The sequence below is a fragment of the Antechinus flavipes genome, chromosome 3 (genome assembly GCF_016432865.1).
Source record: "Antechinus flavipes isolate AdamAnt ecotype Samford, QLD, Australia chromosome 3, AdamAnt_v2, whole genome shotgun sequence".
In the NCBI taxonomy this organism is placed as follows: domain Eukaryota; kingdom Metazoa; phylum Chordata; class Mammalia; order Dasyuromorphia; family Dasyuridae; genus Antechinus; species Antechinus flavipes.
In genome coordinates, this window is record NC_067400.1 from 387,725,552 (window position 1) to 387,751,338 (window position 25,787).

Below are 25,787 nucleotides of genomic sequence, written 5' to 3' on the forward strand. Positions count from 1 at the left end.
ATGGTACTGAAATTCAGAGACTTAAAAAGTATAAAGAAGAAAAAGAATTTTTAAAGGACAAAGTAAAATATGAGTTATAAAAGTTTAAAAATATAATTAAAAGCCGAGACACCCAGGTTTTTTTCTGACCCAGCCATTTTCCATCCCTTTATGTGTTTAAATAATTTTCTAATTTTTAGAATGAGAATAAGAATGGTGGATTAGACCAAAGGTTCTTAATCTGGGATTCATAAACTTGAAATTATTTTGAAGATTTGTATTTCAATATAGTTAAGCTTGTTATATGTATTTAAAAACATTATTCTGAGAAAAGGTCCATAGATGCCAGCAGACTACCATGACATAAAAATTAGTCTAAGAACTCTTATACTAAATCATTGCTAAAAATCTCTTGCAGTTCTAAAAAGCATTGATTCTGTGAAAAAACAAAAAGCAAAACACCTCTGGCACTAGATCTTGACCAACTACTAGGATCCAACAGAGATCAACAGTTTTAAAAACCAGATGGTACATAGTTGCCCAGGCTGTGCCAGGCCATCAAAAAACCATTCATTGCCATCACTGTGCAATTTATCTTTGAATAACTACCTGCTCCCCCAGTGAAGGGAGGAAGGAAAAGCTATAGTGGAGTAGTAAAATTGTTGTGAAGGTCAAATAGAAAAAAAGCTGTCATTGTTCTGATGGCATTATGTGAGACAGACTTATTTGTCAATTGTAATGTTTTCACTGGGCCAACACTATAGTGAACCCTCCCACCTTCTCTACCCTCTCCACCACCCCAGTCTTTGCTTAACTACTGCATTGGCTTCTCCTGCCCATTTCTCCCCTAATTTTGTTTGTATTGATGAATATTGGCCATAATCAATATAGCTCTCTGGTTATTTTTCTTTCTCTCCTTTTCAACCTGTTAATTACTTGTAATCACAGACAAAGGTTGGTGACATTACCATATAATAAAATAACTCTTCCTTTATCCCTCAATCAGTGCAGGAAACTTTTGCTATATTTTAGGCTTTCCAGATTTGGATACTAGAATGGAGGGTTTTGATTTTAAGTATCATCCATTGCAACTCAGAACTCTTGAGTTCAAGAGCTCTTTAGGCTCATAGTCTCCCCAATAGCAGGGATTTTGGACATAAACAACACAACACCCAACTAATAGAGAATTATCAAAGCCCTTCAGAAGTACATAAAAGTGAGAAAAGAAGAAGGAGGCAGCTCCTCTAGCCCCTAAGAGTGTAGAAGAAAATTTTCACCCTGTATTCAGACTACTTCCTAGGGTTTTTGGTCCAGTGAAAACTATTTAAGGACTTTATCTCCCAGAAACTTTTCATTTCTATGATTGAAAGGGGCCTTCTTCATATTCTACTTGTCTGAGAATTTTTGTTCCACTGACCACCTTCTACATTACAGAAAACAGTTCCCTTTGTTGAAATAGAAAACATTCTTTAGGGGCTCAGGTATACTTTAAAAAAAAACTGATATTTTATTTTTCCTCAAATACATATCAAAACAATTTTTAGCATTCATTTGAAAAAAAAATGAGTTTCCTCCTATTTTTCCTATTCTCTCTTCTTTAAACCTGTTTGTTCTCAAAAAATGTTTTACTTCTGACTTTAACTTCCCCAATTTGTTTTCCTTTATCTCAGTATCACCCTTCCCCATTACTTAATCCCTTTTCCCTTCCACTTTCTTGTATAGTAAAATAGATTTCTGAACTCAACTGAATGTGCATATTATTCCCTTTTTGAGCCAATTTTGATAAGAGTAAAGTTCACGTACTCCCCTCTCCCCATAGTCCCTTTTGTGAAAGCTCTTTCCTGCCTCTTTTATGTTAGATAATTTATGCTATACTTCTCTCTTTCCCTCTTTCACAATGCATTCCTATTTCTCATCCCTTAATTTAATTTTTTTTGCTAGATTAATCTCATCATACTTACTCACATTCATGCCTTCTATCTATATATCCTTCTAACAGCCCTAATAATGAGAAAGTTTTTGGTAATTACAAGTATCAATTTCCCATGCAGGGATGTCAATAGTTTAACCTTATTGAATTTCTTATGCTTCTCATGAATGTTGTATTTGAAAGTCAGATTTTATATTCAGTTCTGGTCTTTCCATCAGGACTGCTTGAAAGTCCTCTATTTCATTAAATCTCCATTTTTTTCCCTGATAGAAGATATTCAGTTTTGCTGAGTAGATGATTCTTGATTGTAACCTTAGGTCTTTTTGCACTCCAGAATAGCATATTACCAGCCCTCTGATCTTTTAATATGGAAATCACTAAAATTTTGTTGTATCCTGACTACTGGCTCCATGATATTTGAATTGCTTCATTTTGACTCTTTGCAATAGTTTCTTCTTGACCTTAATGCTCTGCAATTTGGTCATAATATTTCTGGGAGTTTTCATTTTAGGATTTATTTCAGAAGGCAAGCAGTGCCCTAAGTTGCCCTAAGGTTAAAATATCAAAGCAGGTTTTCCTTGCTAATTTCTTGAAACATCTTTCTAGGTTCATTTTTTGATCATGATTTTCAAGCTATCCAATAATTCTTTTTTTTTTTTTTTAATTTTTTATTTAATAATTACATTATATTGACACTCATTTCTGTTCCGATTTTTTTTTCCCCTCCCTCCCTCCACCCCCTCCCCTAGATGGCAAGCAGTCCTTTATATGTTGGATATGTTGCAGTATATCCTAGATACAATATATGTTTGCAGAACCGAACAGTTCTCTTGTTGCGTAGGGAGAATTGGATTCAGAAGGTATAAATAATCCGGGAAGAAAAACAAAAATGCAGATAGTTCACATTCGTTTCCCAGTGTTCTTTCTTTGGGTGTAGCTGCTTTTGTCCGTCATTTATCAAATGAAACTCAGGTCTCTTTGTCAAAGAAATCCACTTCCATCAAAATATGTCCTCATACAATATCGTTGTCGAAGTGTATAATGATCTCCTGGTTCTGCTCATTTCACTTAGCATCAGTTCATGTAGGTCTCTCCAAGCCTCTCTGTATTCATCCTGCTGGTCATTTCTTACAGAACAATAATATTCCATAACATTCATATACCACAATTTACCCAGCCATTCTCCAATTGATGGGCATCCATTCATTTTCCAGTTTCTAGCCACTACAAACAGGGCTGCCACAAACATTTTGGCACATACAGGTCCCTTTCCCTTCTTTAGTATTTCTTTGGGATATAAGCCCAATAGAAACACTGCTGGATCAAAGGATATGCACATTTTGATAATTTTTTGGGCATAATTCCAGATTGCTCTCCAGAATGGTTGGATTCGTTCACAACTCCACCAACAATGTATTAGTGTCCCAGTTTTCCCGCATCCCCTCCAACATTCATCATTATTTTTTCCTGTCATCTTAGCCAATCTGACAGGTGTGTAGTGGTATCTCAGAGTTGTCTTAATTTGCATTTCTCTGATCAATAATGATTTGGAACACTCTTTCATATGAGTGGTAATAGTTTCAATCTCATCCTCTGAAAATTGTCTGTTCATATCCTTTGACCTATCCAATAATTCTTAAATTATCAGTCTTGAATCTATTTTCCAAGTTGTTGATTTTTTTGTACAGTGAGCTATTTCTCATGTTCTTTTATTTTTTCATTCTTTTAATTTTGTCATAAAGTCATTAGCTTTTACTTGTCCAATTCTACTTTTTAAGGAATTTTTTTCTTCACTGAATTTTGTGCTTCTTTTACCATTTTGTTTTTTCTATTTTTAAAATCTAATTTTCTTTAATATTCAATATTTATTTATTCAGTATTTTTTCAATGTCTCCTTTTCCCACTGTTGATTATAGTTTTGTGACTTTCTTGCCTCACTCTCATTTCTCTTCTCAATTTTTCCTCTACCTCTCTTACTTGATTCTTAAAATCCTTTTTGAACTCTTCCATGACTTGAGGCCAATTCATATTTTTTTCTTTGAGAATGTAACAGTTTTTGATTTTGTTATCTTCTCCTGAGTTTGTGTTTTGATCTTCTCTATCACCATAATAACTTTCTATATAGTCTGGATATTTTTTTTGCTGTTTGCTTATTTTTTCCAGCCAATTTTTTAATTGGCTCTTCAATTTTAATTGCAGCTCTTTTCAGAGGTGATTCTGGAGATCTATAAGTTTTCAATTCTTCCAGGGTATTACGATCAAGGATTAGGTGTGTCTATTACTCTCCTCTACTGTCTTCTAGTCTGTGAGGGATCAGAAACACTTTTTTTTCTGCCCTGGAACTCTGACAAGGGTCCCATCTTCCCTTTGGCTGCAAGCGCTGGTGCTCTATTGTCTCTCTTTGCTCTGGGACTGAGACCCAGGACTGATCCAGATCCTGGATGGACAGTGCATCAGAGTGTTGGCCCTGATACCAGAAAGGGACCCATATAATCATCTTCTGACCAGTTTTCTGACCCACTAATTGTGAGATGAGAGGTTCAGAAACCACCCCTGATGCCACTAGTTCAGTTGATCTCTTCCCAAGGCCCATTGCTGGTTTGCTGGGATGTGGCTTGGGCTGGATTCTCAATATAGTACAACAGACCTTTCCTGCCATCCTTCTAAGTTGCCTTTGGCTGGAAAAATTGCTTCTCCCTAATATTTTGTGGATTCTGCCATTCCAGAATGTGCTTGGAGACAGCAATTAAAGTTGTTTGGAGAGGTTTTTAACAGAACTTGGGGAAATTCCTGCCTTTTCTCTGCCATCTTGGTGCCACATCTTTAAATACTACTGTTTTTCATTAGTTTTAACACACTATAACTTTTTGAATTTCTAGCACTAGTATTATGGTGTGTTTTTATAATCCATCCTCTATTACCTTTATGTCTCCCAAATTTCAATATTGATAGATTTTCATCTTTCCTGGCTATCTTACCTTGTTGAATTTTAGTCCATGAAAATTTACATTCCCTTTTGAATCCTTTGATATTTGTCCTTCTAATATCTAGGGTGCATATCAATCTAAACTCAGCTTTCCTTTTTTCTATCACAAATTTTAAAAAGAAGTGATCACTTCCTCTTAAAGTTTTTATAATTTCTTAGTCCTTGCCTATTGATAAGAATTGTATGTTATGTAGAATTTCCCCTTATTTCTATCATCTTTTGACAAGTCAAGAAGCTAGATAGTCTGCTTTTGGAAAGGAAGAGTGTTCCAGAATTCTTACACTGAACTGAAAGGAAGACTGCCTCCAGAAGCCCCCCCAAGAAACCTGCTCCCAAAGAACAATATACTTGAGAGAAGAGAACATTACAGTTAATAAACTTTCTCATAGTTATAGAACAAACTAAGGTCAAAGCCAGGAATGGGATACTACTGATTTAATAGATATCCTCCATCACTGCTATATTATACCTGTCAGAGTTGTGATATTTCCTGAACTCTTCACATGTTTATCTTTCCAAGTAACTAGTAGTAGGCTCACATGGCAAAATCACTGATGTTTATACTTTTAATGGTCATCCAAATACTCTTTAGTCCACATTCCTTACTAATTTAGGTTTCTTCATATTAATATAATTTCCTAATATATAGTGCTATCTTTCACCTCCTTCATCTTTCCTATCCCTTTTATATTCAGTAGATCCATCCAGATACTTATTCCATTCATACCTTTTATCCCACTAAGTCTCAGTGATACATATGAAGTCTTATTTAATTCCTTACATTAGGACCTCTTCTTCCTCTTGCATGCTGCCTAAATTTTGGGGATCTGGTTATAGACATTTAAGGCACTAGTGCCTTATTTGGATTTTGTTTCCTGTGTGGTTCAGGGTACCTAAATTATTTAGTTTTTCCCTTACTGTATTTAGTTTCTATAGTATCACAGTGTTTTTCTTTCTCCAGGCTTTTTTAGTCTAAAACCTTCCTGATTATATTCACAAATACACCAGGCTTTGTTAGATGCATTCCAATACCATCCTCTACACAGAAGTTTATCATTTATAAATTTTAAGTTGTGGTTCAGAAATCCAAATCCCCTCATTAGATATATATATTTATATTTTAAACCAATGGTTTATTTCTTAAATCAGTATTTTTACTTCTGCATCATTTGCTTTAAATGGTCAACAATGAGGAAAAACAATCTCAGTTCCTATTCATTTTTGGGGGGTGAGGCTTTATAATTGCTGGCAGTATTTTCTAAATCCCTTCTAACAATATTTTTAGTGCATACATATGTGAATCACAAAAGTGACTCATAGTCCTTTGTTCAAATATGTCTGTAGAACGTCTTTGTTATGTATCAAATATATGTCTGATGAAAACAGTGCCTAAAGTTATTATCAAGTCAATCAGTAGTTGTTTTTCTACCCTTTCAGCAAAAAAGCATTAAACATCATTCTCCTCCTTTTTTCCTCTGACCTTTCCTAGAAGGGTGACCTCTTACCTGACACATTTCTTGGTTCTTCTTTATTATTCCTTGAAAAACCAGCAGGTCCTGTCTTCTTAGAGCAACAGTTCTCTTCAGGAAGATCCCAAAATTTATTTTTTGTTTCAATTGTAGTTATCCTCTTCTCTCCCTTCATACTTTCTAAGATATTTTCCCATTCTTGGCCAGATTTAGATTTTCAATCTTCTTCAAATTTCTTGATTTATTTTCTTCCAACCAAGCTCTGCTCCTGGTTCTGTTCTGTTTTTCCTATTTGCAGTGTTTTTTCCCCTTGTTCTGGATCCTTTGAAGTTGAGAGTTATTCCTTGAGTCCTTTTGATGAGGTTTAAGTTTTGGGCATCCCTTTTGTCAGGAAACCAAATGATGAGATCTAGAATTAGGGAACTAAAATAGATTAGGGTTTCTAGTGGTCAGGGAGTTAAATGATAAGATCTAGTGGCAGGTTCAGGGTTCAGGGAACCAAATGGAGAAGTTTGGCTCCCTTACACTCCTTTGGGATTTGGCGCAAGGATAGGGAGTTTTGGGGAACCCTCTTCTGGTGGGGCAGTCTCTGTAAAGGAATTTATAAACCCCCAAAAAGCTAGATTGATAAAAAGAGCTTTGTTACTGGCATTGGAAGTCAGTCTTTACTATGCAAGAATAGAAAGGTTGAATTCCCTAAAAGCAAAGTCTGACAGAGAAGTAAAGTTACTAGTAGAGAGATCCCAACAGAGGGGCATAAATCTTGTTAGGGAAATAGGTGAGAGTAAAGAGAGGGTAATACTGGAAGAGAATATCATCATTCCAGTGGGCAGAGTCTTCCTTGGCATAGCATGGCATAGCATGACATGTTTAGAACCTCTGCAAAGAAATGAGTTTTTAATTGGCTCTTTTTAATAGGAGCATTGGCTACAAGCAGGTCTGCTCCGTGGATGCCCAAGTTGGCTCTTTTATCTACAAGCTGGATTTTGAGCTGGCTGGCCCCACCTGAATTGAATGAGTCTCTTAAATTCAATAGGGTTGGTATTTTTTTTTAGCTCAGGACTGAACCAACCTCACCTAGATAAGAGAATGAAGATGTTTATCCTGTTTTCTCTGTGGGGCAGGGTCCCACAGATACAGGATTCAAGGAGAATCTCTCCTTCAATGAGTTTTAGAGAGTTTTGGGATCCCTTCTTCACATTCACTTCTGTGGAAAGAGAACATTGTAGACAACTTGGCTCATCCAAAGCCATTCCATACTACTACTTCTTCTTCTATACTGATTAAGATTCAGCCTTATTTTCTTAAATTACTTGAATGTCCACAAATTACCTTCTTAAGATCTTTCCAACCTTTTATCATTTTTTAAACTATTTTAGCCACATTTTACTTCCTTTTTGTTTTTTCACAATCCTTTACTTATCAATTTGTTTGACTTACAATGACCTTTACTACTTTGCTCTAACTTAACTCATTTAACTTATCTTACCTGTCCTTTCAGCTACTTCCTTTTCCTTCTCTTGGAGTCCTCTTCAAGAATTTACTGTTTAATCCCTTTCTTGCTTAAGAATGAGCCCTTCTCTTCCAATAAACTCTGTTTCATCAGGTTATTGCACTTTATTTTAAGAGAATGTGATTGAAATAACAGGATAAATAAGATTATAAAAATGTTTTCACAATAAACATACTTTTCATTTGGAACAGTGAAAGCTTCCCTGTTAAAGATACTCATTTTATTCCACTACCTATATCTTACAACTCCAAGAATTGTAGATAACAATTGCCAGAATAATAAAATTTTGGAGCTAGGGGGAACCAGCCCTCATTTTACAGATGTGGAAAATGAGGCCTAGATAAGAGAACTGACTTTCCAAGGCTATACAGATAATTAATAACCAAATCAGGATTACAACTGACTTCTTCTAACTCCAAATTCTTTTCAACATACTGCCTCCTGAAAAGTCTAAAGGAAAGTCTAGATTGGAATTTTCATTTGACATATCAGATTCTATTTTTAAATTCTGTTGTTTCTGTTTATTTGCTTGATTCTAGGACCAGCACTTGGAAACAAAAATGATCAATGCAGGTTTACGATATGGATATGAATACTTAGGTAATACTCCTCGTTTGGTTATTACTCCACTTACAGATAGATGCTACAGGTAAATCTACTAATTTATAAAACTATTGAAATAATTAAGTTTTTCCAGTAAAATATTTAGGATAGTTCTTTAGGTTGTTGATTGCTTAGAAAATTACATATTAGGGTTTTTTTTAAGGCTACTTTATCTTTGATTTTTTCTTTTTAGGATTTGTTTTAGATCATTAAGAGTTTTATTTCAAATATTGATATTCTTTAAAAGGAGAATTCAATTTATATTCTGTGTTATATTAAGCCATGGTATTGATATTACAATACATGTGTTCCTACCAGATTAAATGTAAAAATTTTGTCTGTTAAAGTGTATTTTTCCATTAACCTTCTATGAAAGATTAGGAATTTCTGCCTCCTGTTGTTGCCACCTTTGTTGCCATCCTTCACCTGTGCTTTTCATGTGCAGATCTTGCTCTAATGTTGCTGTAGTATTCCTGCTCTTACTGTTTGTGCTATATTGTTGCTGTTTCAATGTTGAGTAGGATCCAGGGCCTTGGATTTGGTACAAACTCTCTGACTCTGTGGTTCTTTCCAGCTCTCTTCCCAACAAGGCAGTTATGCCCCAAAATCAGGGCCAGAAATGCTCTCAGACTTAGTTTCATATTTCAGATAGATTTTCTGAACAAGACAGACTAGTGAGAATACTCTACCTGTAGGATCTTGGGATTGGCATTTTTACCTCTGTTCCTTGTTCTCTGGAGTGGCAGTGAAATAGGCAAAGTGAATTTCTGTCTAAGAACTAAGGGCTTTGGACTTTCTGGCAAGGTATGGAGGTGGAGAGGGGGGCAAGATAGGAGGAGGAAATTATTTTCAAAGGTCTTCTTGAGGTCTTAGCTAAGGTTGAATCCATAAATGAATCTATCAATCACCTGCAAGAGAAAAATTGGACCTTAAGAAAGTAATAACTTAGAATTCTTAGGGACTTATATTGACTCATATGTTCCCTGTGGCTTACCAATGCTGATGTATTCCCTCTGTTGACGCCAGTAGTTGGCAAAGGTTCATTTCTCTACTCCTACTCTACTTTGCCTTTTGTTTTTGAATGATTCTAGATGTACATTCATAACTTTGGGAGTGAATTATGGTAAGGATGTCTCAGTAATAGATCCAAAAAGGTGCTTCAGAGCCTGGGTTTATAAATAACTCCAGACCTTCAGTGGCTATATGATGTCATCAAGGTTGATACTCTCTTCAAAGTTGTAAATCCCAACCTGTCTATAGCTGACCATCCTAGGCAATGCATGTTCACATCCTTCGCTGGGTTAGCTATAGAAATTTCAGATGATTACTTTAATCAAAACATTATAGTATTTATTTTTCTTTTTATACCATCAATAGGAAGAAAGCCTGATTATACATTTCCATTTTCTGAATGTTTAGTAGAAAAAAAAATAAGTTGTTCAAATACATTATTTGATGAACTATTTTTGTTTATTTGGAGAATTATTTATTAAGGAGAATATGATACCATAATGCCACTTTCTAGTGTCTTTGGGAAAGTTGAATTAGATCACTGTGCTCACTATGCTCAGTCTATGTACAATTAGTTGTATAATTAATTGCATTAGTCTTATCTTTCTGACAAGATTATAAGCTCCTTGGAGTTAGGCATTGTGTCTTCTTGATACCTCATGGGGCACAATTATGTGCTAAATTAGTATTTTTTGATTAATTGGTGATAAAGGCAGAAGGAGAGAAAATAAGAACTTAGCTTCAAAAGCAACCTTTTTGATTCTTTATAGAATTTTTTTTTGGGAAATGCGATGGCAAAAAGAGAAACGCAGTTTTAAATATTTCCTTTGAGATAAAGCAACTTTGGAATATAACGCTAGATTTACAAGCAATTTAAATTTAAAATGATTTTCTCTTATATCTGCATGATAAAAGAAAAGAAAATAATATTTATTTTATTAATTTCAGAACTTTATTTGGAGCCCTTCACCTTCATCTTGGAGGAGCTCCTGAAGGTCCAGCTGGTACTGGGAAGACGGAAACCACCAAAGATTTAGCAAAGGCTGTAGCAAAACAATGTGTTGTTTTCAATTGTTCTGATGGACTGGATTATCTGGCTTTAGGGAAATTCTTTAAGGTTTGAATGACTCCTTGTTTCTTTAAAATAGGAAAATATTTTATAGTAAGATGTACAGATATACAGCAGATTTTAATGTAAAGCCATCTTACAGAAATTACAAGTATCTAAAGATTTATTTCATTTATAACACTTTTTCTAAGAAGTATCAACCATGACAGTATGATTTAATAAGCAATATTTAAAGGTTCTTATATAGTAAATTATTCTAATTCATTAATAGTTAATGAGATTGGAGATAAACCTTATTCATTTTCAGTGTTTGTGCCAAATTTAATTCTAATTCAGATTCCCATCTTTGTTCTCAAGATACCAAAATATATAAAACATAAGTGAAAAAAATCAGTCATCTGGATATACATAATTAATTAGACATTTTGCTATACTGTATACAGATATAATAATTCAATTAAGTAGAATGATCAGTCCAGTCCTTTCATTTAGAAAATTTCAACCACATTCCTATTCAACAGTCCATTCTTTCCTGAAATAGAAGTGTTGCCTTTAGAAAGACATGCACACAAAGGCTGTCAAAATATTTACTTTTGTGAAAAATTCATTCAAATTAACCTTATATTTTTAAAATGTTTGAATTCTGTATATTTAAACTGAACAAAATGACTTGGATGATTGACTAAAATTTTAATTTATAAATCCTTAAACAATGACAATAACAAAAATAACAGACAGCATTTACATAGCACATTAAGATTTGCAAGGTACTTTACAAATATCTCATTTTATTTTCACAATAACTGTAAGAGACAGTTGTTATTTTTTATTACATTTTATTGATAAGGAAACTGAAACACAGAGGTTAAGTGATTTGCCTAGTCTCAGAGCTAATTAGTGTCCAAGGACACACTTGAACTCAGATTTTCCTGACTCTAGGTTCATTTTATTCACCAAACTATCCAGCTGCATATGTAAGTGGCTTTGATATTATAAACAAACTTCATCTTTCTGAGCTGTTTATCTAGTGAACAGTACTTGAGTACTCTATGTGCTCTATTTCCATACCTATAGTTTAGCCATGTATATGACAGTGTCTACTGAATACTTAATATAAGAAAGTAAATAAAGTTTGGATAGTCACTGGACTACTGGCTGATTAAAGAATCATTAATATCTAATGATCCTTATGTTTAATTTCAGATGCTTCTATTATCTTCAGATTATTTTATACATACATATAATTTACCCATATTTCATATATTTTATTAACCTCATGTTTTACTTAAATGGGTATTTTTCAAGTCTATATCTATCTCTTAATTATACCAACTAAAGCTAGGTAGAATAATTTCTCTAAGCAATGACAATGTACTATCTTTAGATACTAAATTGTTCTCCCTAAAGGATCTGCTCTGAATTGGGTTTTATTTAGCGATGTTAAACGGTTATTACTAAAGTATGACAATTGAGGCTTTTCTCCAGAATGCTAAACTTTAGAGAATGATGATAACAACAGCTCTTTCTCTTTTTCATGGCTCCACCCTCAGTTCTCTGTCTGTGTCCCTACCCCCTTCCTAGAAGATACAAATCTTTCCCATCATCATACAAACCTTGTCTGAGGGTATTCTTCTTTCCCCTGGCAAATTCACATTTTACCCTTTCTTTTCTGACCTCAGGCACAATGATTCTTAATTATGATTTTGATAATATCTAAAATTTATATTGCCCTTTACAATTTAAAATTTTATATTTTATTATCTCTGTTGTTCCTCACAGTAATGGTGAAAGGTATTGTTCCCATTTAAAAAATGAGGAATCTGAAGCTCCTTTCACTCCTACATTTCTCTTTTAAAATTCATTTATTACTTATTTTTAATACTCTTTTCTTTTCAAATTTTGCATTCCAGATTCTCTTTCAACCTCCTATCCTTTTCCCACTCACTGAGAAGGCAATCTAACCTGTAAAATAATGTAAAATATTTCCCTATTTGCCTTATTCCAAAACAAAGCAAAAAAAAATTGTTTCAATTTACCCTCAGAGTTCTTTGGTTCTCTCTCTGGAGATGGATAGCATTTTTCATTATAAGTCTTTTGGAATTATCCTGGATCATTATATTGATCAGAATAGCCAAGATTTTCAGTTGATCATCCTTACAACATTGCTATTACTGTGTACAATAATCCTTCTGTTCTTCTCATTGCACCTTGTATCAGTTTATGTAAATCTACAAATCTGAAACTTTTAGATTTTAAGTGATTTGTTCATGATCCCATAGCAAAAGGGTCAGAGGCTGGTTTCATTCAAATCCAGGTCTTCCTGATTCTGTCTAATATTATTTCTAACATATCATGCTAATAATTGTGTTGTACACAGATTTTCCTATTTCTTTCTGTAACCAACAATAATATTTGTGAGGGAGCTGGAAGTTAGGGATATCTGTAACTATAAAATAGAAAAAACCTAACCAGTTCATACCAAGATTAAACTTTCATTAGCATCATCTAATTAATTCACCATATTTTAGAGAAACAATGAAAAAATGAATTATTTTTTGAATAGGGGATTTTCTTCATATTATATTAAACTATAGAAAATATTGTGTAGAAGAAAACTTTTTCTTTGTAATATTCTATTTGAATGAGAATGAAAAGTTTCATTATTGTGTTTTTTTAGGGACTGTTATCTTGTGGAGCCTGGGCTTGCTTTGATGAGTTTAATAGAATTGATTTAGAAGTGCTTTCTGTGGTTGCTCAACAAATTCTTACTATCCAAAGAGGTAATACATTATTCTATTTTATATTACTAATTAGTAGGATAAATGTATACAGTATCTAATGATACAAGTCATATTTTAACTTAATGCATGAAAACTATTTTGTTTTATCTTACCTGCAGGTATTAATACAGGCTGTGATATACTAATGTTTGAAGGAACTGAACTAAAACTTGATCCAACTTGTGCTGTTTTTATAACTATGAACCCAGGATATGCTGGACGTTCAGAACTACCAGATAATCTGAAGGTATGGACAGAATAATGATTTGATATTAATTTTTTTATTTGCTTCATGAAATTTACTGTGCTTATACTCCAGCTATTTAATGAAGCTATTTATTGAAATTAAAAGTAAAATTTAAGAAGCATATGGACCCACACTTAATACCATACACCAAGATAAGATCAAAATGGGTCCATGATTTAGGCATAAAGAACAAGATCATAAATATTATTAGAGGAACATAGGATAATTTACCTCTCAGACTTGTGGAAGAGGAAGGAATTTGTGACCAAAGAAGAGCTAAAGATCATTATTAATCACAAAATAGAAAATTTTGATTATATCAAATTAAAAAGCCTTTGACAAACAAAACTAATGCAAACAATATTAGAAGGGAAGCAACAAACTGGAAAAAACATTTTTATAGTTAAAGGTTCTGATAAAGGCCGTATTTCCAAAATATATAGAGAATTGACTCTAATTTATAAGAAATCAAGCCATTCTCCAGTTGATAAATGGTCAAAGGACAATTTTCAGATGATGAAATTGAAATTATTTCTACTCATATGAAAAGGTGTTCCAAATCACTATTGATCAGAGAAATGCAAATTAAGACAACTCTGAGATACCACTATACACCTGTTAGATTGGCTTAAGATGACAGGAAAAAATAATGATGAATGTTGGAAGGGATGTGGGAAAACTGGGACACTGATGCATTGCTGGTGGAGTTGTGAACGAATCCAACCATTCTGGAGAGCAATCTGAAATTATGCCCAAAAAGTTATCAAACTGTGCATACCCTTTGATCCAGCAGTGTTACTTGTAGGCTTATATCCCAAAGAGATACTAAAGAAGGGACAGGGACCTGTATGGGCCATAATGTTTGTGGCAGCCCTGTTTGTAGTGGCTAGAAACTGGAAATTGAATGGATGCCCATCAATTGGAGAATGGCTGAGTAAATTGTGGTATATGAATGTTATGGAATATTATTGTTCTGTAAGAAATGACCAGCAGGATGAATACAGAGAGGCCTGGAGAGACTTACATGAACTGATGCTAAGTGAAATGAGCAGAACCAGGAGATCATTATACACTTCAACGACGATACTGTATGAGAATGTATTCTGATGGAAGTGGATTTCTTCGACAAAGAGAAGATCTAATTCAGTTCCAATTGATCAGTGATGGACAGAGTCAGCTACCCCCAGAGAAGGAACACTGGGAAATGAATGTAAACTGTTTGCATTTTTGTTTTTCTTTCCAGGTTATTTTTACCTTCTGAATCCAATTCTTCTTGTGCAACAAGAGAACTGTTCGGTTCTGCACACATATATTGTATCTAGGATATACTATAACATATTTAACAAGTATAAGACTGCCTGCCATCTAGGGGAGGGGGTGGAGGGAGGGAAGGGAAAAGTCAGAACAGAAGTGAGTGCAAAGGATAATGTTGTAAAAAATCACCCATGCATATGTTCTGTCAATAAAAAGTTATAATAAAAAAATTTAAGAAGCATAGTAGAAATATTATGTCTAGCAAAAGGAGGATTAAAAAATAATAATCAGGATTTAATAACCTGAGGCCATAAATAATTGAGAGAAGTAAGAAGTAAGAAATCAATGCAAACGTCTAAATTCTTAGACCCAGAGTTTCTTTTTAAAAATCAAATTACAAGGGCAGTTAGGTGGAACATTGTATAGAGACCCTGAAGTCAAGAGGATCCGAGTTCAAAACTGGCCTCAGACACTTAATACTTCCTAGCTATGTGATCCTGGGCAAGTCACTTAACCCCAATTGCTTCAGCCAAAAAAAAACAAAAAAAGTAAAGAGTAAATTATAGATTTTAAGTTTACCAGAATTTACCTACTTTCCTTTCCCACAAACCCCCATGAAAAAGAAAAAAAAATCAAAGGACTTATAACAAATATGTGTACAGCAAAATATTTGTGGTTGCATTAAAAAAAAAAAAAAGGCAAATCTATACTCTGGAGTTGAGTAGCCAGTATATTTCATCGAGTCCTCTGAAATCATGATTGGTTATTGCATTGACCAGAGTTCTTAAATCTTTTAAAGTTGTTTCTTTATATAATCTTGTTTTTATTATATAAATTGTATTTCTGGTTCTGCTTCCTTTATTCTGCATCTATTTATACAAGTCAGCATATGAGAGAATTCAATGAAGTTTAGGGTATCATTTTCAGAAAGAAAAATGTATATAACACAAGCAAATATCAGCTTATCAAAATGATATACATTAGAAAATGCATAGAATTTTAAACAAATAGAACAGAAAGAAATTTTAAAGATTACTTAATCTAACTACATCATTTTATAGATGATTTGAAACCCAGAGAATTTATAGAATCTCCAATGGGAAATTGTGGTTTCTAATCTGACACTTTACATAGGTTACTATTAGTATTCATTTAACTCCATTATTCATGTTTTAAAAATCATTTTTGTTTAGGCTTACAGTTTCTCAGATAGTATAAAAAGATTTTTTCCCTATTGTAAATCTTTTAGATGTGACTTAATTCCAGCTAGTTGTTTGCTCTTGTTTTTTAACCTTTTCTAATATGTCAATTCAAACTCTATTCTAAATCAGCTTTAGTGAACAAAAACACATAAAAAATGAAAATGAAATATTTATGTGAATATATTAAAATTACTTAACACATTTAATTATAATTTTCCTTTATTCCTTTGTTTATCCTTTTTCTTTCAATTTAGTATGAAGAGGAATCAATCTGAATGACTAAAAACCTGAAAAACACAGAAAGGAAAAACAAAAAGCCAGCATAAAGCAATTGGAAGTGTAAAGGAATTGGCCACTTTGGTAGTTGGACCTGCCAATCGTTTTACACTGGCTTTTCTCAAGTTTTATTTACTTTTCATGTTGAAATTGTATCAAGGTGTCCTCTCTCTGCTATATAGTATAATCAGCATATTTTCCTTCCATCTTGTCCTAAAAGTCACTTTTAAATTTTGATTTTAAAAAAGTTTAATATTAAAAAAAATTTTTTTAAACATTTTTGGAATTCTTCCATAGAATTTCTAAAAGAAGATTGACATGTACCAAATGGATTGCAATAAGGGAAATCATATTGTTGTCACTTAATGTCTGAAGTATAACATTTTCTTTTTTTCTTACTTAAAGAAAAAGATATAGGATTTATATTACTTATTCATAACAAGAAATGCTATTTAAAATTAGGTACTCCTAAACAAAAAGTACATATAACTCAGAAATTGTTTTAATTTTATTATGTTTTTTAAAGATAAAATGTTTTTATATGCATGTCAAAATATATGTATAGCATTCTTTTCCCATTGCATGAAATAACTTATTATAGAGGACCCCAGATATTGGGGAACTCTGAGAAAAGTATATTTAAAGCAAAGATACTTATAGTAGGGTGTTTACTCAGTGTGATTGATGAGATCATGTTTCTCTAGTTCACATATACTCAGTACTTAGTGTGATATGGTGATGTAATGATTTTCCAGTTAACACATGCTCAGTGTGTTGTAATGATGTAATTGTACTAAGGTATTTAAGAGCTGAGAGGACCGGAGACAGGGAGTGTGAGAGTGTGTGTGCTCAAGCTCGATCTCAGACTCAGAGTCTCAGACACAGACAAAGAGAAGACTCCAGACTCGAGAGTCCAGACTCCATTCTTGACCATCCTCGTGATGGCTCTCCTGCCTTCATCACTTCTCCACCAAAGACTAAAGCTTATCCAGAGATCCTCAAGAAAGCTAGTCCAGACACTACAATTTATGACAGAAAAAATGTCATAAAAAGCTGTGTATTTTTATAATGGGAACAATTCCTTAAACATGTCAATAGCAAAAATAGAAAATTGATGAAAAGAAAAAATGATAATGATAAAATTATCTGCTATGCAATGAAAATAGATCCAATATGTTCTTTTTTTCTTTTTTTTATTATAGCTTTTTATTTACAAAACATATGCATAGGTAATTTTTCAACACTGACCCTTGCAAAACCTTCTGTTCCAAAATTTTCCCTCCTTCCCCTCACCTTCTCCCCTAGATGGCAGATATTCCAATACATGTTAAAATATATGTTAAATCCAATATATGTATATATATATATATATCCATACAGTTATCTTGCTGCACAAGAAAAATTGTATCTAAAAAGAAAAAAAAACCTGAGAAGAAAACAAAAATGCAAGCAAACAACATCAGAAAGAGTGAAAATGCTATCCAACATGTTCTTGTTGTTGAAAAATGGGCCATGGATGGAGAAAAGGACATTGACATCAATTATGACATTTATTTTGTAAAAATTAACTGATATAATTAGCAAAATATAGCATAATATAGATTAGCATAATAAACTAAAAAATAAAACAACTAAAAAGCCAAAATTGTATAAAATTTTATGGTGAAAAGTGAAGCAAGATCATTAGTTCTGCTACCTCATAAAATAATAAGGAAAAAATGTTTAAAGAAAGCTTGGCAAAAATTCATGCTCAGGAAGTTTAGGGATAAAACAAATAGAAAAAAGATGGTAATCATCTATGAAAATTTTTTTTCTAATAGCTTCTTTTCACCAACAAGAATAGTGTAGTTATCCCATTTGGACTTTTAACACTATAGTCCTAGATTCTTAAGGAAATGAAAATGTCAGTGAAGAAAACAAAGATTAGAAAAGCACTTGAACTAAATCAAGTATTTATTGAAGAGGTTTATGCTGAATGTGAGGGTTTAAGGATGTTTAGGGATTTATTTTTAAGGTATGCAAGGGAGGGTAAAAATGCTAAAGATATAGAAAAAAATAACCTTAGTCCTTGTTATTACCCAAAAAAGGGCAACCAAGATTTGCTACTAGCCATACACTTATACTAATCCAGGACATCTTTGAAAAGGCTATTAAATGAGAATGGGAAGACTTGCACAAGCAATATTACATAATAGACTATGTCTCTGACATAATATAATCAAATGAAAGATGGTTAATAATAGAAGAACCCTGACTGTGCTTATTGTTTGATGACTTCAAAAAAGCATTTGAATAAGTAGAAATGAAAATGCTACCTTAAAGATTCCCCTGCAACAAAATGTATCTCATATATGTGTTATAATCATACAACATTTCTTGGAAGATATAATAAAGATAACTTTGTTCAAAGACCCAGTGATAATTAATAATTAGTAGTGAAACAGAAATGGGAGGCATATGCTAACTAGAAGTATACTCTATAATACTGGGGAGATCCTTAACAAAGCCCAAGTCTATGAAGGATTTTCTAATAAGAGAAGTAATTTAGAGCTGAAAGAGAGCTTAGTGGTCATATTATCCATCCCCTTCATTTTACCAGTCATGTTAATGAGGCCTAGAGAGGTTTAAATAATTTGCCCAAGATAGCATGAATAAAAAAATACAGAGCTGGGATTTGAAATTAAATCTTCTGATTTCAAATGTAGAACTCTTTTAAAATTAACATTCTGCATCCCATGGTAAGGTCTTCCAGATGGTTCTGTTGTGCTGAATTCATCAAGCTTCTGGATGTCACAGGACATACTAATAGAGATCTATAATAACTCAAAAATTTGGTCTATTTATCCACAAAGGAAAAATAAGTATTTACATAATGCCTGTTGTATATATTATAATATACAATTCTATGGACAGTCTTTTTAACTCATCCATTGATATATATGTGTATATACATGTATATATGTGCAAATATATATATAATATTTGACATATACTGCAAGTGGATAACTAGCTGAACCTAGAATTAAATATATGGGCTATATGGCTTTTGAGAAGTTGCAAAATTCTTCAAAAGTTTTTTCATTTCTTCTCAGTCAGCTTTTATGTGATTTATTTCCATGATGTCTTTGCTGAAAATGTGTTTACCTTCAAAAGACCAACTGCTGTTATCTTTCTCTTGTAAGGCTGGCTCTTTTCTTGCTGCTATTCTACTTACTTTTAGACAATTAGGACTGAATGAGGTCTGTTTTCTTCAAGGTGTGAAGGTGATCAATTGGGTAACTGCTGCTAGGAGACTTTGCTTGGCACTATAATTGTACCTATTCTTCATCATTATTAGTTTTAGTCTTCTGCTGTCAACAATCCCTTTTGCAATTGACTTACTGTTGTCCTTAACTAGTCTTAGGTAGCTGGTCATCATGGATCAGGAAAGGATCCTCAAGGACACTGCTGAGTGGGGTGCTTTTAGCAGCCTTAGCACTAAGACTTCTCCATCTTTCTTTCACTCTTTCTGTGGTTGTTTGTTTTTCTGCTCTTTGTGAATGAATTTTATTTAACTCTGAATTTCTGGTATCCTCCTTCCTACACTTTCTTTTTTCCTGGGATTCATACTCTTCTATGCTTACCTTCTCAAGCTTTAGGAATTGTCTGATTTTATTATCCTCAACTAAATCCTATTAATGGAGTATCCCCTACCCCAGGAGAGTTAAAGTAGTTAATTTTAAAAGTGGGGTGTCTAAAATTATAGGAACCACGAGGGAAAGGTTATAAAATGGGATGAGGGGGAGCAGAAGGGGTTGTAACAGAGCCATGGGTTAGTGATTTAATGTTTTTTTTTTCCTCCAAAAATTATCTGTGGTGGGTCCTTTCATCTATGTTCTTGACAATGCTGTGTTTTGTCTTTTTTTTTTCCTCTTGTATTTTTTAATGTGGTCATAGAAAACTCTTCCTAAACAGCCTCTTACTCTGCCATCTACCTAAGACTTCAACATGCTTATTTTATAATATTTCTCTGTATGTTTCCTATTTATAATTTCTTATACACCCCTATGTACATGGTCATCTTAAATAAAAGCAGCTAAATGGCACATTGTCTGGAACTTCTAAATTTAGAGTCAGAAAGACCTGACTTAAAATACAGCCTCAGATATATATATATATATATATATATTTCTGTATGACACTGAGAAAGGAATTTAATGTCTTTCTCCCTCAGTTTCCTCAGTTGTAAAATGGGAATAATAATAGCACATACTTCTCAAGATTATAGTAATGATCATCTGAGATAATATTTGTAGTGTTCTGCAAACCTTAAAGTGATAAAAGTGATAAATATTATTATCATCATTATTTATGTACTGATACCAAATAGGGGATTCCCAGGTAAAACTCAGAGGATATTGTATGCTGATCCTTAAATATATTACTTGGTGCTGACTAATGCTGAGGATAGAAAGACAAAAATGAAGCAATCCTGCCTGTATTCTATTTAAGGAAAAAGCATGTACATATATAATTATATAGCAAAGGTATACATAGTAAAATAAATGTAAGGTCATGAGAGAGGAGTGTAGTCAGATTTTCTTCTAGGTAAGGATTGGATTTTTGCAGAACTCTTTTTGCAGAAGTATTTGCTGTAGTTTCATTTTTTATTCTTCTTTTCACCCTATCTCCCATTATTGATAACCATGTTGATCTTTAAGTTAATCTCAAAATGAACTAATCAAAAATGCAATTACAAAATTTTTATTCTAAAATATATAAAATATTTGAATGTTAAGAAAAAAATGAAGCCATATTGTTGTTACACAACATAATAGAATTTTTTTTCTTTCAACTCTTAAAATTGCCACTATTTTGACTGAAAAAAACATTAATGTAGATTGGTACTATTGCAAAAAATACATAATGATGCATTCATTAAATTGATAAATATTTAAAAGTCTTATTTTTCTGATTATCCATTTTAAAACACATGATTACTCTCTCTAATAGGCTCTCTTTAGAACAGTAGCAATGATGGTACCTGACTATGCCATGATTGCAGAAATCGTTCTTTATTCCTGTGGTTTTGTTACTGCTCGACCCCTTTCAGTGAAGATTGTAGCTACTTATCGTTTGTGTTCAGAACAATTGTCATCTCAACACCATTATGACTATGGAATGAGAGCAGTGAAGTCAGTGCTTACTGCTGCTGGTAATCTGAAGGTATGAGAACCTAGTGTTTCTTGCATAGCATTATTACATTACTTAATCATGTGACCATAAAAGTATCATCAGAAAATCAATGTGTTAGTCATTCAAACATCTGAAAATTTTAAACAATCAGTTAAACATTTTTCACTAAATTGACAGTATGTTCTTGCATTGCATGGAAACTTTCTAGATTTTGCATACATAAGTGGTATCAGCATAATTGTAGAAAAACTTGTTTGTAGTTTTCTATCCATATAAAACTTATATTAATATAGTTTTATTCACAATTGTGTGCTAAAAAGCAAAATGTGCTTGTAAATATCTTTGAAGCCTTTTATATTTATGTGAGAGTATTTCATTTTATTGAGGATTTTTAATAATTAGTTGGTTATATAGTCAGTATACCAGTTATACATTCATAGAAATGTAATTAACAGTTGACTTATCTTTATACAGCATATTTTGTCTTTTCATTCATTTGTACAACATATATTTATTGAGTTCCTACCTGTGTTTGAGGTATTGTTTTAGGGCCTTTCTAGATTTAGTCTCTGCCACAGTATTTGCTTGAGGGATGGGGATCTTTAGGGTAAATCAGGTGTAAAAATGACTAAAGGCCAATACAGAACACAAAATGATGCAGTGGAGGCCAGGGGAGGGGAGATATTGGGCAGAGCAGGCAGGATTTCCACAAAAGGAAATGGTGTTTGGGGGAGGAATAGGGCATTCCAGTCAGAGAGGATAATATGAGCAAAATGCAGAGCAAATAAAACATAGTTTAGATTTAGGGACCATACAGTAGTTCAATTAGGTTGAAAGGCTTAATACCGAAGGCAATAGTAGAAGATAAGCCAGAAAAAAATGATCTGGTTCAAATTGTGAAGGCCTTGAATAACAAGGTAATAATTTTGGACTTAATTTAAAAGGCACTGGCAAAAAGGCATTTTTGAGCCGGGAAATGACATAATCAAAGGAACGTTTTGACAATATTAAATTGGCAATTCCACATAAAATAGATTGGAGAGGGAGGAGAGATGAGTCTACGGTAGCTCACTTATTAGTCTTAATCAATTTATCTAGAAGATAAAACCAGAATATGTCTTCAATTGTATATGGAAAGGATGGATGGATTGGAAGGTATTTCAGAGTACAATCTATAGGATTCAGCAAGTAATTGTATGAATAGACTAAACCATAGGGAACACTGAAAGATGTTACTTAGAGTTCAAGCCTGGTAGTGCTATTAAAAGAAATAGAATCAAATGTAGCATCTGGTTTGGGGAAAGAAGCTAAATTTGGTTCTTGAACAAGGATATCCAAACAAGGAGAAGTCATAAGACTGTTGGAAATGTGGGAATGGAGATCATATAACTTTTGTTTGGATTATATTTACAAAAGAAATTAATCATAATTAAATTGGTAATGAGGTTGTATTGATTTTAAATTATTTCCCCTTGACTTAAAACTGTTTTGTGTGATTATGTAATTATTCCTTAATTGATTTTTTTGAGAGAAAAAAAGGATAAACCATAGTAGTTACAAAATTGACTAACATGATTCTTGTTGGTTAGTGATTCCAGGTACAAGTCCTATATGTAAACTTAAATGATAGAGTAAAAGAAATTATACTCATTTTTATCCAATATGATCATATTCCTAAGAATTTTGGCATATAATGGTAAACTTCTGTTTCCTATTAGTCTTTCATAACCGAAGGGCTTTTTTTCTAGTAAATAATAACAACATAAAAGAAATAATTTGGATTTACCTTTTCTGACAATATAGCATTATGGTATGATAAAGTGAAATATTCAGCACATAGCATATTTTATCATATATGCCTTGGCTATGTACTTGAACCAAATATCCAGCAATAAATAAGTGCTAAACTTCTTTGTCAAAATCAATTATCAAGTACTTTCTAAATGTAGCATGTTCTTACTGATATTTTAAAATTTATAATTTTGTTATAAAATGTAGAAAATATCACATTTTGCATAAATATGGTTGTATGAAAGTGTAATAAAACAGGGTAGTTTTGTATAACCTTATTTTGTTATATTTTTGCTATATTTTATTAAATATGCTTTGTCAAGCATATATTTTGAAGTAATGAAGGAATCTAATAAAAATAACAAGGTCTGCCATTCAGATATTTTAGGTCTTTAGAAAGAAGGTAGGAGTCAAGCTTGCTGGATACCAAACAATAGAAGATTCTTAGAATTAATAGAATAATAGTCTCTGAGAGAGAGAGAAAGAGAGAGACAGAAATGCACACACAAAGAGACAGACACACAGAGAGAAGACAGAGACAGAGTAAGAGAGAGAAAGACTCTTAGAATGAGTAATTTGATCAAGAATAGGCAGAAAGATAGGATGTTAACACAGTTGAGTTTTAGCTACTTCACAGAGTATTTTGAAAATGTATCACAAGATATAAAGGATAGTACCTAAAAAATTGTTTTAGACCTGAGATCAAAGTGATCACCTAATCCAAACTCCTCATTTTACAGACAAGACAACTCAGGCTCCAAGCACTTGTGACTTCCTCATAGGAGTAATTTGAAGCACCGGGATTTGAACCCATAAAAATCTAAAGCCTATGTGCTTACCTCATGCTTCCTCTTGAAAGCAGATACTTTAAAAAGAATTATCTGTTGTTTTTAATTAAATGAATTATGGCGGGGAATGGAAGAGGTGAATATCTTTTTTTGGGCTGAGTTAAATTGTTAATGAACCTTTTTCATGCAAGGCACTATGGAAGGTACTGAAAACCTAGCATCAGCCATTTCTGATTTTGACTCTGTTCATAAGGCACATTGACTCATTCATAGTCATTTTTGAAGTACAAAGAATTAGATGGCAACACAAAAACTACATTATATATCCATTAGCCATTTGTTTAAAACTATCCTTTCTGAAAAGATAATAATCTTAACCTAAAGTTAGATTTCCAGAGATCACTGGAAAGGTATAATAAATGGATGGAATTCTTTTATTTCCCCTAATCATTTGGTAAGTTGACAGTTTTAAGGGCAATTGAAATGCCTTCAATAATAGAAAAAAACTAGAATTTAAGATGCTGCACTCAACTTCCTATAAATCCATATTTTCAATTGCTGGGAAATAGAATTGGAAAAGTCAGTATGCTAGATAACTTTCATGGCTTAGTTGCTGAATTGCATCAGAGAGAGTTTTTACACAGGACTTCTTTAAATAAGATAGTGGGTTTAGAACCAAAAAGAGAAAAGATAAAGATAATTGAAGTAAAATAAAAATATTATGGAAGTCTTGTCTGTACTGACATGTAAATATCTAAATAGAAAATGTATAGTAATCCTTCAATTGATCCAAGAGTAAAATAAAATTTTAAAGGTTAAAATTTTGCATTTAATTTCCAATTTGTTCTTCTTAAAAGAATGAAAAAAATAATTTGCTGAATAAATGATAATGACTTCATTTTTAGCTAAAATATCCAAATGAAAATGAAGAAATTTTGCTGCTTAGATCCATCATAGATGTGAATCTACCAAAATTTTTGTCCCATGATCTACCACTTTTTGAGGTAAGAATATTAATTTACATAACACCAAAATTCTTATCATAGTACATTTATCAAGTACTTCAATGTGTCAAACTCTGTATTAGATATTTTACAAAACAAATGAAAATTTTGCTCTCTAAAATCACTTAGGAAAAAAGTATCTGTTTTATTTAATGACTTGGTTCAGATAAAAGTCAGCAATTTAGGTCATTTATGAATTTAATAATTTCATTTTCCGATTTTGGGTGCATAATTTTGGCTGTGTTTAATAATGAAGCCTTAAAAATTTTTTTATTTAAGATTGAGATTCAGCTATAGTTCAATAGAAAGGAAAAATATACTAAAATGAAAGTTTAAATTGTTTTTATTTCCTTAGATAAAAGTAATGGGGATTTATAAGAATGTGTAAGATAAAATCAGGTTTAACAGTCTTGATGTTTAGACCTTGGAAAATTGACTAAAGATGTCAGAATGATAAAAGTTTTTTTAAAATGTTACTTTCCCTAATCCTCCAGTTTCACTAGAAAGAATTAAGGAGAGACAGAGAGAGACAGAGAGACGGAGAAAGTCAGAAAGACAGACATAGAGACAGAGAGAGATAGAGACAGAGAGAGACAGAGAGAGAAATAGAGACACACAGAGAGAGAAACAGAGAGAAAGAGATAGAGAGAGAGACAGACAGACAGACAGAGAAATAGAGAGAGAAAGAGAGAGAGAGAAATAGAAAGAGA

General features: G+C 32.7%; 1 protein-coding gene across 1 annotated transcript in view; it reads left to right on the plus strand.

The window, feature by feature from the left end:
- DNAH7 (dynein axonemal heavy chain 7) overlaps window positions 1-25,787 on the plus strand; it is a 284,922-nt gene that overhangs the window by 117,743 nt on the left and 141,392 nt on the right. The window contains exons 23-28 of the mRNA XM_051985973.1: window positions 8,417-8,526; window positions 10,440-10,608; window positions 13,238-13,340; window positions 13,460-13,587; window positions 21,312-21,524; window positions 24,979-25,077. Of these exons, the coding sequence (XP_051841933.1) occupies window positions 8,417-8,526; window positions 10,440-10,608; window positions 13,238-13,340; window positions 13,460-13,587; window positions 21,312-21,524; window positions 24,979-25,077 (822 nt within the window). The remainder of the gene's footprint in view (window positions 1-8,416; window positions 8,527-10,439; window positions 10,609-13,237; window positions 13,341-13,459; window positions 13,588-21,311; window positions 21,525-24,978; window positions 25,078-25,787) is intronic.